This window comes from Zophobas morio, unplaced genomic scaffold, assembly GCF_036711695.1.
Source record: "Zophobas morio isolate AGI-343-1 ecotype UQ-CSIRO unplaced genomic scaffold, CSIRO_AGI_Zmor_V1 ptg000030l, whole genome shotgun sequence".
In the NCBI taxonomy this organism is placed as follows: Eukaryota; Metazoa; Arthropoda; class Insecta; order Coleoptera; family Tenebrionidae; genus Zophobas; species Zophobas morio.
The window spans coordinates 13,187,950-13,208,382 of record NW_026972135.1 but is presented as its reverse complement, the minus strand read 5'-3'; the positions used below and the strand labels follow the sequence as shown (position 1 = coordinate 13,208,382).

At 35.3% G+C, this 20,433-nt stretch overlaps 2 protein-coding genes across 2 annotated transcripts; one reads left to right on the top strand and one right to left on the bottom strand.

Annotated features, from left to right (window-relative positions):
* Positions 1-1,592: 1,592 nt before the first annotated feature.
* On the bottom strand, positions 1,593-2,817 carry LOC135139066 (CUB and peptidase domain-containing protein 1-like). Its single transcript, XM_064069155.1, has 7 exons — positions 2,765-2,817; positions 2,643-2,702; positions 2,468-2,578; positions 2,309-2,418; positions 2,096-2,260; positions 1,883-2,048; positions 1,593-1,827 (listed from the first exon to the last, which is right to left on the bottom strand). The coding sequence occupies exons 1-7, from the start codon at positions 2,811-2,813 to the stop codon at positions 1,622-1,624; spliced, it is 867 nt and encodes a 288-aa protein (XP_063925225.1). The 5' UTR covers positions 2,814-2,817; the 3' UTR covers positions 1,593-1,621.
* Positions 2,818-3,108: 291 nt separating this feature from the next.
* Positions 3,109-20,421, top strand: LOC135138604 (anoctamin-4-like). The gene is made up of 21 exons (XM_064068583.1): positions 3,109-3,112; positions 3,784-3,870; positions 11,586-11,836; positions 11,888-12,046; positions 16,742-16,876; positions 16,927-17,103; positions 17,154-17,299; positions 17,355-17,562; positions 17,618-17,823; positions 17,877-18,043; positions 18,098-18,193; positions 18,241-18,362; positions 18,412-18,576; positions 18,622-18,935; positions 19,066-19,205; positions 19,258-19,463; positions 19,519-19,624; positions 19,678-19,856; positions 19,914-19,973; positions 20,022-20,166; positions 20,228-20,421. Exons 1-21 carry the CDS (start codon positions 3,109-3,111, stop codon positions 20,338-20,340), a joined length of 3,186 nt encoding a protein of 1,061 aa, XP_063924653.1. The 3' UTR covers positions 20,341-20,421.
* Positions 20,422-20,433: the final 12 nt, after the last annotated feature.

Genomic DNA, 20,433 nt, shown 5'->3' with positions numbered 1-20,433 from the left:
CGCCAGTTCGCAGTATAATAATCTTGTTTAAGTGCCGTAAATGAACTATTAGCAATCTTGTGTGAAGAATTAAGAAGTGTTATGATGTAACACTTACGTATATGTATCCAGAAACCTATTTGTAATTAAACAACAAGGTGTTTTCCTGACTAAGTGAATTTCATGAAATCTTCTAGCATGTGGTTTATTTAAATAATCCTGATTGTTAAATTGTGTTAGCACGAGCTGACGATTAAGAAAAACTAACTTGATTGGTGAATTTTCAAACAATAAAACAAATTTATAGCACGTGTTTCGCGTTGAACGGAAGTCCGCAATTTTTCGATTAAAAGGCCGCAAGGATTAACCGCGCGGGTTGGGGACAACAGAGTGACGTCGGTTATGATTGATTGTCGTTAAACTATGGCTTCCTCCCATTTTATTAACTACCGAACCAACTAATTTAAACCTAGCTCTTACCACGTGTTTACACTCATAAAGACACATTCAGACTGAAGCTCCGCCATGCAGTGTTCTGTCTAACCACCAACTCTAACTCTAACTAAAAATCCCTTAGCGCTATTAATTGTCCGACTACCCAGCAAGCGTTAACGTGCACCTGGTTGCCTATGTTTAACGATTTCTGATTTGATTTTTTTTTCTTTTTCAAATTCAAATTATTCAAATGCGATTTCGCGCCGCTGTTAATTAATTTCAGCGCGAAAGTTTTGATTTAAATTCGGTCACCACACCATGCTAACTCGTTAATCAAGATTTATTCGCTTACCCCATTTTAGTGGATAAAAAATCAAGTAAAACTTTAAAATGGAAAACGATAAACAAAACACAGAACACAATATTAATAAATAAGTGAATGCTACACACACAAACACTGTGATTTGATTATCGCTTTTAGAGTAACTATCCAAGGGTTTTTTCTTATTCGTTCAACGTAGCCGTAAAGTATGAAATTCTCTCCCTGTTATTACATATTATTTACAAACTCGACATCCAAGAAAGTTTTAGTGGTATTCGTAACGCAAGTCCCTTCTTCTATTGAGTAGATAAAATATTAACCAATGAATAGGTAATTCCTTAATTTCCATCATTCAGACTGCTCAACATAACTAGGTTACTAAACTGAGGGCTAATGAAAGATAATAACTCATCAAAAAATTAAATACTTTCGTCAAGTTTACTATCTGGTATTCCATAAATAAATTCAAGTACTAATGAAGTAGTATTGATTTGTCCGTTTAACCAACTATCTTCTACGTTACCAGATCAGTCATTAAAGAATCTTTTACATATTATATAGCAAGACTGCCACAAATCTTTAAATATTTCAAAAATTCCAATTATATCAAAATCATTGTCATTATTATACAGTGATGATAAAGTTCTGTACAGAATTCATAATTCCGTTAATTGACAGTCTACAGTAAGTACAGAAGTTCCTATTGCAAAATGGCTTGGAAGGAAAGAATTCCGAAAGTACACTGGTCATTGCTATCAGAGAAGTTCGGCTACTCTTTTGACAAAAAGACCAACTCCACTTCTACCGAATAACTGCTAAATAATGATAAATCCTAAGTATTTATTTACTTCCCACACAAGTCATTGCCATGATCCCAAATATTATCTACACATTGCTCGAATACTGTTTTAACTTGTCAATAATAAAATCTTTCGTATAATACGAAACATTTGTGAAACTGTTGTACTGTTTGTCGTCACAACGTTTTCCAGGGAGAGTGTAACCCACAAGTCCAACTGCAGTAACATAATATTTTCCATTTTGCTCCACATTGACAGTTGACCCACTCAAACCTTGACACAACGATAATTCTGTAATCATCGTAAATGTGAAAAACAAAAGAATTAATGTTTTGATTACACATACCATTCTCCCTCTCAAAACTTGCGCATAATTTGTCTTCGGTGATGTGTTTTACAAACAGTTTTGGCACTTTATCACGACATTGTTCGCTTGAAGCCACAGTCACTTTTACGGTTTTATAATCGTCAACGGTTGGTTTGGGAAGTCGCCACTGTTCCCAGCTCGTCATCTATATAGAAATAAGCACTTTGGACACGTTTGTTGATTGTTACTTACGAAAACGCGATCAGAATTAAATGGGTCAACTGTTCCTGTGGAATCTAAGCACACTGGTTGTACGTACTCGTTAAAAACGGCTGGTTGTTGTGTAACCACAAGAGCAATATCACCATTGCTAGTACTGACGTTTTTGTACTGTTTGTTAACGAGTATTTCTTGCACCTGGAAAAATGTACTTTAGTAATCTGTTAATTGGTGTGACAAACGTACTTGTAGGAACTGTGCAGTAGCGCTATCTCGCGCATCATCATATTTCCGATAACGCTTTCCTAGCGCCAAAACTAAGGAGTTGGGTTTGCGGCTTGTTACACAATGAGCAGCTAAAATAAAAATGTGAATTAGGTAGTTACAGAAATACAGAGTTTTTACCTGTGAGAACCACCCTCTCGTTTAGCAATGTACCACTACAAAAAAAACTTCGGTTGTAAAACATAGCTACCTGCCAAGGCTCCCTATCTTCGGACGACTTTTGCCCACACACTTAAACAAATTATGAAGAAGTAATATGTCAAAATTATGTCAAACGTAGAAGTTGTACTAGTACCTGAAGTCTCACTAGTAGGAACATTTTCAGACTCAACAGTCCAAATTGTTACAAAGGTAACTGAAACAATTACACGCGATATTTTTATTTAGATTTCGGCAAAAATAAAGGGAAAAATTTACCCAAAAATGTTGTGAAAATAAAAAATAATAATCTTTCCAGAAGATCCATTGAAATTAACGGTTAGGTCGTATACATTAGGCTATACAACCATTCTTTTATATTCTTTTCCGTCGCCTTGTCAACAAAACATTATTTATACATTACATATATGGGTTCATTAGGTAAATGATGATGAACCAATAATTACGTTGATATCTTGCGAGTAATAACACGGAGTTCAACATCGATTCTAATAATGTTGGCCCTAATTTACTTTTTATCTTTCTATGTTTAATAGCACGCTATTTTGAGTCGCTCACAATAAATCCGGAAATGTTTATTTTGTTTTTTTTTATTTGTACCTATGTGTAAGTTCCAAGTTTATTATATTTACTTTACTTAATGTGTAGTTATTTGGGCGTTCGTTTCTCCATTACATTTTAACATAACCTTTAATTATTATTTCTCTCGTTCCAGCTTGTTTGAGTTCAACGTCTATTATTCTAAAAGTGTTTTTTTGATTATCGCTTTTTATGGTTTAGACTCAGAAATAATACACATATATACAACCAAACATACAGTTGACAGATAACGCTTAATCGTACATCAATCAAGCCGTCTAATTGACTATCACGTCAAAAATTTAAATTTAACTGGTAGAAAACAGCAGACCATTATATGAAAAAATGTACAATGAGTTCATTACATGGTGCCCCAAAAAGAGCGTCACGATTTTTAGTTTATTTTTCTGATCCGATCCGATTTGTCGCGTAATGTTCCGTCGCATTGTCAAAGTTCGGCGATCGCGTCTTTGGATTAACCATGCAAAATGGAAAAATCAAAGTGAATTTAGAAATTATTTTCAGAAATCAACGAACAACTCAAACCGAATTATTCTATCCAGTGTGATTGTAGGACAAATTAAACGGAATGAATGCACAAATTGATCAATTCATTCGTCATAGTGCACGACCCCTTCAAACGAGCCATCTCGAACTACACTCGTATCCAAAAAGCCCGAGATGAAGACTTCGAGCAGCTGGTCTTCCTCAAAACCCCATCAGCATCATTCTGACATGTCCTGGGAGCCCGTCAAGCTTGGAATGCACTCGCGTTGCCTCACGCAGTAATCAGTGAACGACTCAAATTGAATTATTTTATCCAATATGGCAATTATTGTAGATCAATTTAAACGGACAAAATGCACAAACTGACGTTGGATGATAACAGACTAAAACCGGATTTATAGTTTGTCCGTATACGCAAACGGGCCCGGATGACGCAACGGAAGAAAGTTCAACATCAGGTTTTGATAACATGCATTTATAGCAACTTCGCATCCGGAAGCAGGTCCGTAACAGACGCAAGTTCTTGCGATGCTTACGTTTGACCGTGCGTTCGACCAAGACGGGTGACTATTGTGCTGAAAGAATCCGAATAAATGCAATGAAAATCGAATCAAATTGCATTAGCTGATTATGATTATGTACAGCAAGTGACATAACCAAGTGACAGAGCAGAAACTACAAATAATAATAATTTGACAATTTGAGACATACCTATGTAGTGTTGAAATTTAATAAAATAGTTAAAGATAATATTCTTATACTAAAAAATAATTATGAACATGACAAATTAAAAAATAATATTAATAATCGGCCATTTAATTAGTATATTGGCAACAATTTATTTTTAAATACTTTTCGAAATATTGTAATTTTACTGGCGATCCGAAAGCATATATTTGTAAACAGAATTGCGGTTTGAAGCAGGTGCTAAAAAACACAGTTTCCTTCTTGAAGAATAAGTTCAGGAAAATATTTAATCTATAAATTATTTTGACATATTGACAAACGTGTACCGTTTTAAATGTTTTCAATGCAAACTCAAGATGAAAAGTAACAGGATAACGTCCCTTTGACCACCAGAATATACTATTAATACACTTAAATAACGAACAAAAATATTGGAAATTAACGGAATTTCCAGAAGTAATTAGGGGCCGAATTTACCTAGAAGGACGGCTTAACACAGTGGTTTGCTCCAAACTGTCATAAAACACAAACCCATTTCCTGGTTATTTGAAGCTCAGGACAAAATTTGCAACATGATTCATGAAATTTCGTCTTTCTAGATAAGTGCCGACAGAATGACAATGATTTTTTTTTAACTAGCACAAACAATTATAAAAATGCAAAATATACCACATAGCTATAGTGGACCAAGAGCTATAAGGTTATATGGCCATCATAAAATCATCCCATTGTGTCAAAGTTAAGTTGTTTACAATAGAAAAGGTTTTAGGGTCGTAAATAACGTGTCCACTGCAGCTCGATCGGCTGTTGTGGTTTCGTTCAGGGGCGGCTTTCACTAACTATGAAAATCCACCACTCCACTATTTCTTTACTACCTGCAGCCGCTGAGGGTTCCGAAATAACCACTCGCTTTGAAAGCCGGTCCTGTTAAATGTGAGCAAGAAATGTTTAGAAGACGATTTATTGCCAACCGTTAAGCTTAGTGCGAACCACACAAAGGGGATATTTATTTGCGGTCAACTACTTTTATGATGGTCATATAACCTTATACCTTTTTGGACAAGTATATGTTCATTTCTAACTAGCATAATTCGTGCACATATTAAATATCAAGACTTATATGCAAAAGATAACTGATATGCAAATTTCATAAAATCCGCTCCCTAATTAAACTCTAAAAAATTAGAAAATTGCTATAAAGAGTTTAGACAGTACTTCCTTCTTCTCTCGCTGTCGGAAACGTGACGACTGCATATCTATTATGTTTTTTTTTTGCAGTAGATTTTAAAGCATTCGGTTTTCCTGAGTAAATCAATAATAGTATATTATTAGCCAAGTTTGCAGAGCCAAGCATTCTAGACCGAGCGCAAATTAGAACCCGAGACGCGCAGCGTCGAGGGCTCTAAGTGCGAGGTCTAGAAGTGGCTTTGCAACCGTGGTTAATATACTATTTTTTTCACTAGTAGAAACCATAAGACAATAAACTGAAAAATAAACGTTCAATTTTTTGACGCAACATGATTTTGTTTTGATTTCTAATCAAACTTGATCTAAATCTTCAACACAAAGAAAACCGTTTATACTTGTCGCTGAGTTAATCATTTTATCTTCCACCGTCTACCAACTACCATGCGTATACTCAAGTAATGTTTGTAGCACACATTTGTTCATTTTTTAAGAAATAATCACATCAAACATTTCGTACATAACCTCAATTTTTCTTTTTGAACCCGTGGTAGCAAAAGTTGAATTTGCTACCACTAAATGAGTCGACATTTGCATGCGTCCAGGCTGCTAGTGAAAAAAATAAATTTACGCATTCATTATTCTTTTTGGGTCAGCCTGTATATGCAAATCCAAAAAATATGAATGGGATGATAAATTACAAGTACAGACTCATCATATTTTGTACATTTTAGATAGAATTTATTTGGAAAACTTTTGAGCTGACGTCATAAATTTTTTGGAGGGGATAACCAAATATATTTTGACTAAAAATTTATTATGCTCTTTATACCATTAAAACACCTTCAAGATTTCAAAGCATTCGGTTTTGTAGTTCCTGAGTAAATCAGTAAAATAAATTTACGCATTTATTAATTTCTTGGGGTCAGCTGTATATGCAAATCCAAAAAATATGAATTGAATGATAAATCACAACTACAGACTCATAATATTTTGCACATTTAAGATAGGATTTATTCAGTGAAGTTTTGAGGTGACGTCATCAATTTTTTTAGGTGGGGATGCGCAAATACATTTTGACTAAAAATTTACCATGCCTATGATAACTTTAAAACATCTCCAAGATTTCTAAGCATTCGGTTTTATAGTTCCTGATTAAATCAATAAAATAAATTCAGGCATTCATTAATTTTTTGTGGTCACCCTGCATATGCAAATCCAAAAAATATGAATGGAATGATAAATTACAAGTACAGACTCATCATATGTTGTAGATTTTAGATAGGATTTATTTGCCAAACTTTCGAACTGACGTCATAAATTTTTTGGAGGGGATAACCAAATATATTTTGACTAAAAATTTATTATGCTCTTTATACCCTTTAAACATCTTCAAGATTTCAAAGCATTCGGTTTTGTAGTTCCTGAGTAAATCAGTAAAATAAATGTATGCATTCATTAATTTTTTTGGGTCACCCTATATATGCAAATCCAGAAAATATGACTGGAATGATAAATCACAGGTACAGGCTCATCATATTTTTTATATTTTAGATAGGATTTATTCGACAAACTTTTGAGCTGACGTCATCAATTTTTTGGAGGGGATAAATAAATATATTTGGCTAAAAATTTATCATGCCTATCATAACTGTAAACCATCTGCAAAATTTCAAAGCATTCGGTTTTCCAGATTCAAAATTAAATTGCAAAATGTTGTTCCATAATTTTGATTTTTTTTCCAAAAATCTGGACGATTCGGGTAAAAACTCAATCTGGAGTCATAAACTACATGTATAGGACTATGTTATTTTATACAATTTAAAGCCCATTTACTATATACTATTTTGAAGTGACGTCATCGCATTAGTGGTGGGGCTGATTACACACATTTTGGTTTAGCGTTTTACCATCTACATGATATTCCTAATATAAGTACAAAATTTCACAACAATCGGTCCAGTACTTTCGGAGATTATCTGGCTAATAAAAATCCGGGACGGCAGACAGACGGACAGACAGACGGAAACGGGAGACCTATTTCTTCGTCCTCTAGGGGTCATGAAACGTCGAGAAAACGTAAAAGTAGAGAGCCGGCCGACAGACTCGATTACAATACTTATTTTATATATTATACGTTTGATAAGTTCCTATGTCGATTACAATTAATTTCATGCATTTTAAATCTTCTTTTGTGCAGTCGTTGTTTTTGACTTATATTGTGTCCATTTTTTATGCAACTTTTTTATTAAAACTGATCACAGTCACAAATTATTATTTACAGTTGTCACTTGGTTACGTCGATTGCTGTACATAATAATAATCAGCTAATGCAATTTGATTCGATTTTCGTCGCACGTATTCGGATTCTTTCGGCACAATAGTCACCCGTCTTGGTCGAACGCACAGTCGAACGTAAGCACCGCAAGAACTTGCGTCTGTTACGGACCTGCTTCCGGATGCGGAGTTACTATCAATGCATGTTAGCAAAACCTGACATTGAACTTTCTTCCGTTGCGTCATCCGGGCCCGTTTCCGTATGCGGAATAACTATAAATCCGGCTTAAGTTTTTGATCAAACCATACACCCAAGTCTCCAACCATACTATATCTGGAGAGTGATTCATCCATAATTTTATAATCAAGCAGAATTTTTTTTCCTTGTGAAAGGCATTAATTTACATTTATTCAATTTTGACATGTAAACAAACGTTTATTTTGCCGTCAGTAGGACACTAAATCTTTGGTTTATCCGGTAGCACCATAAAATTTTTAAACCGCTAGCGAAATAAAATTTTTATTTTGCTGTTTTGAAACCATGGTTACCATTTCTGTAATTTCTCCAATGCCTTGCTGCTCTTTCCATCTAAGGAACTTTTGATACAGTTTCTGATTTGCTCTTTTTTGGGAGCAAGTTTTGCCGTTGGAATCTTGCATGATTTTGCAATTTTTCGATAATTTTAGTTTGTTTAAAATAAACAAACACCGTCGCTAGAGTCACATACTACACACACACACCTGATATTGTAACCTAAATTCTACGCATATAAAACTTTTATTTGGTCGCTGTCAATTCTGACGTTTCTCGAATGTGAACTTTGAATCACCAATTTTTTCACAATTTGGGACTTGGGGTTGTCAAAATTGAATAAAAGTTTGTATTACACTCGCGGTTAAAATGAATGTGTAACTCGCGGTCTTAAACTGACCGCTCATTAAACATTCACTTTAACCGCTTGTATAATAAATAACTATTAGATCTATTAATTTCAAGTTTATTGTCATTGAACCACGTTAATAAACTATCTTTATTCTCATTTAATTTGCAACAATCTTCATTTGACTAAATAGTATGATATATTTTCAAATCATCAGCAAAAAGCAGTACTTCTGAATTTCTAATAGCATCAACCACGTCATTAAGGCAAATTAAAAAGAGCAATGGACCCATTACCGATCCCTGCTGAACTCCCGACGTAACATAAAATAATTCCGACCTAAAACCGTTGTACTCCACTTTTAGTTGATGTCGATGAAGATAAGATGATAGGAATTGCATTAAGCTATTAGAAAAACCCCATTGATCTAATTTATTAATTAGTATTGAATGACACACACGTTCAAATGCCGCCCATTATCTAGTTCTTCCGCAATAAATTGTGTAAATTGAACCAAATTAGAGATGGTCGATCTACCGTTAATAAACCCATGCTAGAATTGAGATATAGTTCTATTTATTGCTGGAAACATACCATTATTCATAACAATTTCGAAGACTTTTGAAAAATTGGAAATAATTGAAATCGAACGATAATTGACAATAAGGGATGGATCTCCTTGGTTTTTCTCATATTTTTTTGATTTGCATATACAGAATGCCTCAAAAAAAAATAATTCAGTCAGTTTATTTTACTGAATAAATCAAGCATTGCAAAAAGCTTGCAGATGTTTTAAACCCATCGTAAGAATGGTAAATTATTAATAAAAATAAAACTGTTTATTCCCCAAAAAATTGATGACGTTATCTCAAAATTTTGCCGAATAAATTCTACCCAAGATGTGCAAAAGATGATGAGTTTTTATTTGTGATTCATCATTACATTCATATTTTTTATTGATCAATTTAGGAACGAGTCACCTCATTTTCCCGAAAATGTGAAAACGCAAACGTCTTTATGTAATAAGAATTATAATAATGATATTTAAAACATTTTGTCGATTGTAGCTTACTACTCAATAGTTTTGATCCTCTGTTTTGAGTGGACGAACTCATTAAAATCAAACTAATTTCTACGTGACATTATTTCGATGTAAACATAAACACATTCAAGTTGTTTTTTTATCGAGGATAGCTAAAGACGTACGCTAATAGAGTCCATCGGGTAATTTGGTACTTTCATATTTTCTCGGTATTTCATAACCCCTAAACAAGGCCGTAGCTAAGGGGAGGCTAGGGGATGCTGAGCCTCTCCTAGATCTAGACTAGTTATTATTAACCAAATGTGAATTACAACATCGAAAATCAAATAAAATGTAGTGTTTGATTCAATAAGCGGGAGTCAGATCAATAAAAAAGTCTGGACCGTCGGCATTGTGATCTGGTTATTGCAGTTCTGGAAAGCAACTCGAAAAAAGCAGCTTACTCGGGTACTTTCGTGGGGATTAAGCGCAATAACAGGCAGTTGAAGGTTGACCAGGGACTATAGTGATTAACTCTGTTTCCAGATATCTTTAGAAATACTTTAAAACGAATGTACATAAAATGAAGACAAGACCAAAATGACAAAGAACATAGTCACAGAACAAACAAACTCTGTTATGATTTATGATCATTTGATTCTCTAATGAAATAATGAAATACTGTCATCTTAGATCATATAATAAATAGATACCAATACTTAAACTGAAAGCTGTGACTAGACATGAAGCTATCTGTTGTCGTTTTCTACGTCAAGGGGAGTAGTATAATGCTATCCTTGTGTGATCACCACATCTTCATCTTTGTTATATGCATTTCATCTGTATATGTCTATTTCACTTCCATCCTTGTACCGCACCAGCGCAACAAATCGCTTTTGACAGATGTTTCTTCTAACCTCTCTTTCGAGTTGTTGTACAAAAAACAATTTTAGAATTTAGAACAAAGATCCTATTTTAAGTGATGTAATCATAAAGGATCACAATTGCTGCCCAATAATTTACTATTCCTTTCGTTATCTACTGTGAATTATTTATAAAATCAAGCTGTCAACATCTTTCGTACGAAGTTAGTTCAGACATACTTCCTAAAATTTAGGCGCGCAAAATTCAAATAGTGATCAGGCAAGGATAGCTTTATTGTAATCCCTCCATGCACGAGAGAGATGTGTGACAGGAGGATGTCGTCACAGGCTCCCCTAAGGAAAGAACACGGCATGGTGGTATCTATTTATTATATGATCTAAGACTGTCATACACTGTTTACTCGGCTAGATTCATAGTTTGCACAAGTGGTCGATGTAAAATTTATAGCAGTTGATACAGTCAATAGGACGTTGTCCTTTAGTTATACGTCAAAACATTTTCTCATTTTTCACGATGACTTGAATGGATTTAGCACATTAAATTAAAAATAATTCCATCGTATTGAATACCGAAAACAAAAAACGCTCAATAACTGCTTAAAAAATATATTAGAAGTAAGTTTCAATTCATACTTATTCCGTCGTGAATAATTAAAATATTGGCAATTGCACGCATCCATAATTGATAATGATAATAGTCTTTGAAATGCTAACATCGATTAACCCCAACCCTCATACACGATTCTACTTTCTTCTATTTACATGTAGGTCACAGACCTCAAGGTCTCTGTCAATAGGAACAATCGTCGATAATTTCCCAGCCTACACGTGCACGGAAATGTGTCAATTCTGAAACAAGTTATTCGAACAAATCAATCATAATAAATTTTTAATCCTCCATTCTAATAATACGCTGATAAAATACCACACCATCTCTCCACCCCACAATAAACCTTTAACATTCTAGCACAGCGTGTAGGCGGCCCATTATTTTCAATAACACCTCGATAAATAATTTACATGAAACGATTGACACAGTAATGACAATCGATCCTTAGGTTCTTCGCGGAGGCCCAGCAGCAATGACAGTACGTGCAGTCTGAATGTGCCTTTCGACCGCCAGCCCACGCCACAGGTGTTCAGTATCAGCGGCAACACTCTGAACAACAGCAGGTCCAAGTCCTTGGTCAACATCCCCAAGTGCCAAAAGGGCGGATCTGACCAAGACAGCAGCCTCAATGGGATCGAAGAAAGTCCTAAAGATATCTCGGGGCTGAATTATAGAAGAGGATCGCTGCAACCAGAAAAGGTAAAAATAGGTATTGGTAATCGATGGATTACATTGATGACGTCGTTGTAGAAGGGTAACTTTCCCGCGGTTAAGGATGCCTTCGGTCCACAGTTGACCAATGACTCGTTCATGACGTTGCCGGGAACCCCTATACCGTCGTTGGTGCAAGACGATTCGGACGATGAATTTACGGAGATACCACCACCCACACCTGCCGAAAAGGAAGAGGTAGGAGAACTGTTGCGTCATTTCCTCCATTTTCATTTTCTTGCTGAACAGTTTTGCTTAATTACGTTCACACCATCATTTCTTTCACAAAATGCTCTTACCTCTTCTATTTCTTCTGTACTGTGAAATGTCTGCCTGTATTTTTTCTCTTTTATGTCTACAAATTTTCAAATATTTGTCACTTTATTCTCATTTCATTACAACATCAAAACTATCGTTCCTTACTGGATCCGATAAATGACAAAAACTCTACCCTCGATCACTCCGCTTATTTCTGCTACTATTAACAACACCTTAAGCTTGACCTTCTAAATTTTTCCGCTTTTAGCCTTCCTTTTATGTCAGTACTCTTTATTCGTAAACAGTTTTGTGTCAACGCGTCTCTGTATCCTACATAGTTGCCTCACATAAAGTTGCAGACACAACTTAATGACAAAGTGGGTTTATCAGAATTCTGAAACTTAACCTCTACATTTAAGCAAGACCAAAATAGAATGTCGGTAAAGTTGTAACCTAAGTTTAAATTTACTAGTTTTGAAGGCGGTATTCTCATAAACTGTCAGGCAATGAATAAGTGATGTTCGAAAAAATTCATTTTATATGAATGTTGTCCATTTCGTTCCAAACACATTTGATTTCGTGATTTAGCTGCATGAATTTTGTAGTAATCCTTCGCCTTGATTCGTTTGCAGTATCAGTGAGGTTCTAGTAATTTGAGTTTTTCACAGATGGCCTTAGGAAAAAATCTGCCGGTATAAGATGGTGGCCAGAGGTTTTTTGCCTTTCGAGTGATGAGATGATTTGAGAAAAGCTCTCGTAACAAAGCAGTTGTGGTTCAAGCTGCATGGGCTGTGGCACCATCTTGTTGAAAATACCCCATCGCCTATTCATCATCGTGGAGTTGATTTATAAAAGGTGCCAAAATACCTTGTTGATATCGTGTGGTTGTGAGGTTACCTTAGTGTGATTGAGCAGTTGTAAATTAACGTCTGAGTACATGAACTACGTACTTTAAAAAAGTGGCCCTATTATAAGGAGTCGATTAATTCCTGTCGAAATTCCAACTTTCTGTGAATATAGCGGTATTTTTCGGTAAACATGTGGATTTTCCGTGATCCAAGTCCGCATATTTCGTGCGTTAATAAAGCCACTGACGTCGGTATTTTTTTTTTCTAGTAATTCTGACAATATTCAACCCTTAGCGGAAAATCACCTTCTTCGACACATTTATTTTTATTAATGTAGGTCTAAATCACTTTTGAATATTGTTTGACAAGTGCCATAAGATAACATCGCTTGTTGTGCTACATGTCTTATAGAGGGTTTCTATAAATGATTATAGGGTCGAAGGAGGAGACGGAAGCTTGCCGCCTATCACGTTATGTGTATTTTACTAAATGTCCAAGCACGCACGAGAAATAACACACGCATCTATATAACTGCTTGCCTGAATGCTGCTTATGTTATAAAAAAGTAAAAGTAAAAGTTACAATACAAAAAAAAATTGTTGTAGTTAAACATTACAGTAAATGTTGAAAATATTTCACATTTTGTTCAAGGCACATGTGCGATCTGTTTATATTATTTTCAAAAATGTTTCTGTAACATTCTTCCGTCATGGTTTGGACCCACTGTTCAATTTCACTCTCCGTTTACGAATATCCCATTGCGATAATAAGACAAGAAACTACAGGCTTTCTATAAATGATTATAGGGTCAAAGGAGGCCACGGAAGCGCACCGCCTATTACTTTATGCCTATTTTATTCTTTATTATTTATTTTATTTAGATTGTTATAATAAACCACAATTTATTTCATTGTAGTTGATAATAAAAATAAAATATATAGACATAAAATGACGAAAGTTGAGTGAAATAAACAACTACCACTATTTTACGACAATTAGAGAATAGGTTAAAATAAGCTTTGAAATAGGCCTTGTTGATTATAAAATAAAGTGCAATTTTACTCAAATTGTATTTTTTTAGGTTTATAAATTTTATTTTTTATCAACTGAAAATGAAATAAATATCTAATATAACAATGGTCTTTACAGAATTTCAATATCTCTATCCGTTCTCGAGATATTGGTCCGCGGACTTCTAGCTTCTAGTTTCTCTGTTTACCAAAAAACAAATTTTCAAAACAAAAAAAAATCATTCTTAAGGTTTAAAACTTTACCATTTCGGTACAAAGCGGGACGATAACGAAAAATCGGGACAAATCGGAACGGTTGGTCACCTTACTTAAAGTAGTACTAATTTATGGAGATTCTGCATACATCTACGCTGTCATGGATGACTCGATTACAGTGAATTAATTTTGATCACCACATTAGAATTACCTATAGGTATAGCAGTTAATGAAAACGAAAAATTTCCAATGATTTTTCATATACAAGAATTCGCAAGGACTTATTGAAAAAACCAATTTTGCTCTGGGTACCTAGTACCAAGTCCTTAAATTTCGTCAGTGAAAGGATGTATGAAAGGTCAAATAGAGAGATAAATACGTAAAAAAATAATAGGTATCCCTTTAAAAGAATTGATACTAACTTTTAGAAATCGATCAGTCTTTTACTTACAGAAATTTGCAGGTACTATGACATTTCTGGGCAGCCATACAGCACAATATAATGATGACTCAGTAGGGACAACTGATGTTAGCGCCTTTGATGTGAACTATTAGACCTGGGTACTAATAACTCAACCGACACTCACACGAGAGATAATAATGAGTCTATTAAGATAGTTGACTAACATAATAATTTAGGTGTGACCAAAACATCTGATCTATCTAGGTCTAGTCAAGTGGCCCACAATATACATAATGCGAATTAATTATACAGGGTTTCTATAAATGATTTTAGGGTCGAAGGCGATCATGGAAGCGTGCCGCCTCTCACTTTATCTTATGTGGACTTTACTAAATGTCCGAGGAGTCACGATAAATACCACACGCATCTGATTCCCGAAATGCTTCATATTTTATTAAAAAATTAATTCATTACAATCAAAAGAAACAAATTTATTGTGGTTAAACATCACAGTAATTGTTAAAAATATTAACCACTCTGTTCAAAGCACATGTTGGCTCGCTTTTCAATTTCAACAATGTTCTGTAACATCATTTCGCCAACATTTTGGACCCATTATTCAATTTCAAGTTGCATCAGGAACTCCTGAGTGCTGAGGAATTTTGCGGATTCTACTCAAGTCATCCCAAATCTACTCCCAGATACTGGAGGTCTGGTCTTCCAGGAGATTTCCCTTCGTCGACACTGCCAGTTCGAACAAATCTGTTGATTACATCTCTAATGTGAGCCTCTAACGGCGTTTCTTGTATTATTAAATCATAGTATTTGAGCAGATATTTTTGCTTACAAGTGGTTACAGAATACACTTACTCTTCGTTTACGAATGTCCCATTACAATAATAAGACATAAAAATGAAAGTGTCTTGTCCAACAGAATAAACCATTTTCAAGGTATTCGCTTCCTTGCATAGAAACAAAATTTTCGTACGCAAACGCCAAGAGTTTTGAAGAACGTTAAAACAATAAAAACGAAGAACCTAAATGACAGGTTACAAATGACATTATGGACAATTGAGAACTGTCAAAATAAGGCCTAATTTCAACGAAGCGGGATTCTTAAAATCCATGACCCACTACGCCCTTAAAATCATTTATAAAGACCCTATATGTTATTTAATGCCTCTAAACACCCTTCTAGGACTATAAAAAAAGTTTTGGATTATAAGAAACTAAATTTTATTAGACTCGAATGAGACCCCCAGATCGTACGTCATTTGATCAAAGACGCAAGAGAGGAGACTTAATATTGGTATTTGAAAATTTTCACAACCCAAATATGGGCAATCTCAAAGCTCTTTTTTGTTAAATACTAATTAACATTATTGTTCGATGCTATTTCATTCCCAACAGTCTTTGACAAATGGAATTATTTAAGTAGTGATATTGTAAATGCGACAAGTGTCAACATGTTTCAAAACAACTTGGAGCAACAGCTGGAAATCTAGCATAATAGGTCTCTGACCTCTGTTCCATAATTTTCTAATTATAATAATAAAAATAATAAATTGATACAAATATTTGAACATCACATACTTAGACACCCAAAGAAAACAAGTCGCCCGATGGACTCGATTACAGTACTTCTTTCGTTTACGCTCGGGAAGTAAAAATAGAAATGTGAATAAAGTAACAGGATGGTCATACTCAAGCTGTTATGACGGTGTGGCGGTAAATTTGATAATAGACTATAAATAATAATAAACACAAACATGTGATTTTTACTAATACAGCAAATTCCCTACAACTATCAACCTATAGGGGTGGCATTCCAGACAACATTTTCTGTTGGCAATTAAGTAACAATAAACAATAAACACGCATGGTTGTCTACGTTATTGAATGATTTTGTTCAAATCGGGACACCACAACAACAATAATGTACTTAATTAATGTACCAAGTGCTCAAAATACTGCCCACGATTTTTTCACATGCCCTAACCCAAGTTTTGTCTGCGACTTTATTTGCATTTTTCTTGAAACCTAAATAGTGAGACCTAGAAGGCATCCAAGACGTGGCCTTAAAACCATTTGTAGCAGATTAGTTACATGGAAGAACTATTAATCAAATCATGTATGACTAATCCAAGTGTTTTTTTAGATCTTAGATCCAGAAAGCCTATACTTCAGAGATGGACGCAGAAAAATCGACATGGTTTTGGTTTACGAAGAAGAAGAGTTAGGTGTGATGACTGAAGCCGAGGCAAAACGACGCGACAATAGAAGAGTGTTCCAGGTTGGTTACCTTTCAAGTAAAACTAACCCTCTTAACGTTTGCATCCTCAGGAAAATCTCGTCAAGGAAGGTCTAGAATTAGAACTGGAACACAAAGACATATCCTTCGACGGAAAAACTTGGTTTTTGAAAATACACCTTCCATGGAAGACAAAAACAAGATACGCCGCTGTCATGGGCCTAAAGCTACCAATTAAAAGATTTATAACTATATCAGTCAAAGCTTGGGTGAGTGGTATTCCAGATTTTTCACTAACTAAATTCATCGTTTCTTGTAGGACGATGAAAAGAGTCAAAACAAGAAGGAGTCTTTTTGGTCGAAACTTCAGAAAAAAATTAATGATTTGACGCAATTCAACACCGACTTGATCCGGGAAGAACCGTCTTTCTATGAGTCAACGAAGGGAGGAGATCGTGAAGAACAGTAAGTGGATCACATAAAATATGGTTTGTTTTACTTTCAATTTACCATTTTTTAGGTTCGTGGTTAAAGATCGAGTCACGAGTTACTCCAGTGCACAAAGAAGCCTCGTCGTCATGCAGATTCTACTCCGAGTGAAGTTTGATGAAACGGACAAAGTCGGAATAAGACGTCTTCTGAATGACAACACATACTTAGCATGTTTTCCTTTACATGAGGGTCGATGGGAGAAGGAACAGAGTGATGGAAGAATTTTGGACCGTCGGGTAAGAATCAAACTTACCACTCTTATCAGTCTTAAAAACTGTTTCATTTTTGCAGAAACTATATCTTGAATGGGCGAGACCTGGCGTATGGATGAAACGACAACCACTTTGTCTAGTCAGGAAGTACTTCGGAGATAAAATAGCTTTGTACTTTTGTTGGTTAGGGTTTTATACTAAAATGCTCATAGCGCCTGCTATCGTTGGAACTTTATGTTTTTTGTATGGACTTTTTACAATCGATAGCCCTGACAACATACCAACGTAAGTAGAGTATTGCAACCAGGAAGCAAATAATGACTCGTTTTTAATATAAGGAAAGAAATTTGCGACCCTATGGGTCCTGGGAACATAACCCTTTGTCCCTTGTGTGACAAAGCCTGTAAATACCAGAAGTTAATGGACAGTTGCAAGTTTGCTCGACTGACGTACTTATTCGATAATCCAGCGACTGTTTTCTTTGCCATATTTATGAGTCTTTGGGGTAAGATCGTCTTGATAAATTTTATCATCGCTCATATTGTACCTATTATGTTAGCTACCGTTTTCTTGGAACTATGGCGTCGAAAACAAAGTGTAATCCAGTGGGAGTGGGATCTGCAAGGTTTTGAGAGTGACGAAGAACCTCGACCAGGTAAGTGTACACAAAGACTGTGATATTCTGTACCAACAATTCTTCAGAATTTGAAACAAGTGTCAAAACCTTTCGAACAAACCCTGTAACACGAGAAAAAGAACCATATTTGCCAACTCGGTCCAAAGCGTTTAAGTTTGTAGCTACAGGCTCTGCCGTATTTTTTATGGTAAGATTTGTTACAGAGAATTTTGACATACTGTGTATATTTTTTGCAGTTAGTGGTAGTTTTGTGTGCCGTCTTAGGGACAATAATCTATAGACTATCTCTCGTGTCTGTCATATACGGAGGTGGAGGAACTTTTCTCAAAAGACATGCCAAAATTGTAACGTCGGTCTCAGCTGCATTGATCAACTTGTTAATAATAATGTGCCTGACGAGAGTGAGTACTTCAATTAAATAGTATGTCTTATTTTTCTGTGTTTAGTTCTATCATAGGTTAGCCATATATTTGACGAACGTGGAAAATCCAAGAACACAGACTGAATACGAAGATTCGTACACTTTTAAAATATTCCTTTTTGAATTTATGAACTTCTACTCTTCACTCATCTATATAGCTTTCTTCAAAGGAAGGTTTTACGCTTTTCCTGGTGATACGGCCATTAGGGAGACGATATTTTCAAGAGTAAAGGGAGATATTTGCGACCCGGCAGGTTGCCTGAGTGAGTTGTGTATCCAATTAGCTATAATTATGGTTGGGAAGCAAATCGTCAATAATATCCTAGAATTATTTAATCCGTGAGTTTCTAAACTAATCTAATTTTTTCGTCACTTGTGTGTCTACAAACCCGCACTTCAAGTCTTTGTCTAGGTGTAATTTGTAACTCTGATTTTGTACGTCTAAAATCTATTGGGTTGTACTTTCTAGAAAATTTTACAACTGGTGGAGGTACCGCACCCACCGTTCCAACACCAAAGATTTATCACGGAAGCACACTAGATGGGAGGAAGATTATCACATGCAAGACCCCGGAAGGCTTGCTCTCTTCGACGAGTACCTGGAAATGAGTAAGTAGTACCTTTTGTGGTTGTGGTACGAAATACTACATGCAACTATTAGTTTTACAGTACGGCTTCGTGACACTATTTGTCGCAGCCTTTCCGTTAGCTCCATTATGTGCCTTATTAAATAACATAGCAGAAATTAGACTAGACGCGTACAAAATGGTCACACAAGCAAGACGACCTCTGGCAGAACGCAGCGAAGACATAGGGGCTTGGTATGGAATACTAAGAGCCATAACTTACACTGCTGTTGTCTCAAATGTATATAAATTTTCAACGGAACTGTAAATTCGTTCTAATCTTGACGTGATTTTAGGCTTTTGTGATCGCCTACACCAGCGACTTTATTCCGAGAATGGTCTACCAGTACAAGTACTCGTTAAGTGAGGATTTGGTGGGGTACATAGACTCTTCTCTGTCTTGTAAGATTAAAAAGAATTATAGATTTTAAAAGACAAGTCAATCTTTGTTGTAGTGTTCAACACTTCGGATTATCATCCAGGTATGGGTGGAGACGATAATGAAGAACCACCACCTCCAGATTGTCAGTACAGGGGTTACAGAAACGGACCTGATCATGAGGATAAATATGGCTTGAGTCCGCAGTACTGGCATGTTTTTGCCGCCCGTTTGGCATTTGTGGTTATTTTTGAGGTAAATAGTTGCAGTTACATACAACTGAACATTTATTGAATGCTACTTTTCTTACAGCATATAGTATTTGCTCTGACTGGAATTATGCAGTACGTTATTCCAGGCGTCCCGTCAGAGGTACAATCATTTAACTTAACAAACACACCATTAATCCTATGCTTTCAGTTAAAAACACAAATCCAAAGAGAAACTCTCTTAGCTAAAGAAGCCAAGTACGAGCACGGTCTGAAGAAAAGCGACAACGACATGTACGAAGACTTGATGAATAATCTCAAAGAAAATAATAATCCACGATTAGAAGGGAGGCCAGGTATGTACTCTTAGTGAATTTTGGCAAAGAATAAACACAAAAACCATTTGCTCTGTTGCAGCCATACGCGGTTCTTGGGCTAGAAGATTAAGCCGACTGTCAGATGGTTTAGACGCTCATGTAGAAGTCACAAGTAGAAAAAAAAATTCTGTTAGTTCAACTGTGTGGGAATGACACAAGTTTCCCCTTTTGTAATTTTTTAATGTATCTATAATGTTATATATATGAATGGAAAAAATAAAGTTCTAGTTTTGATTAAAAATTTGA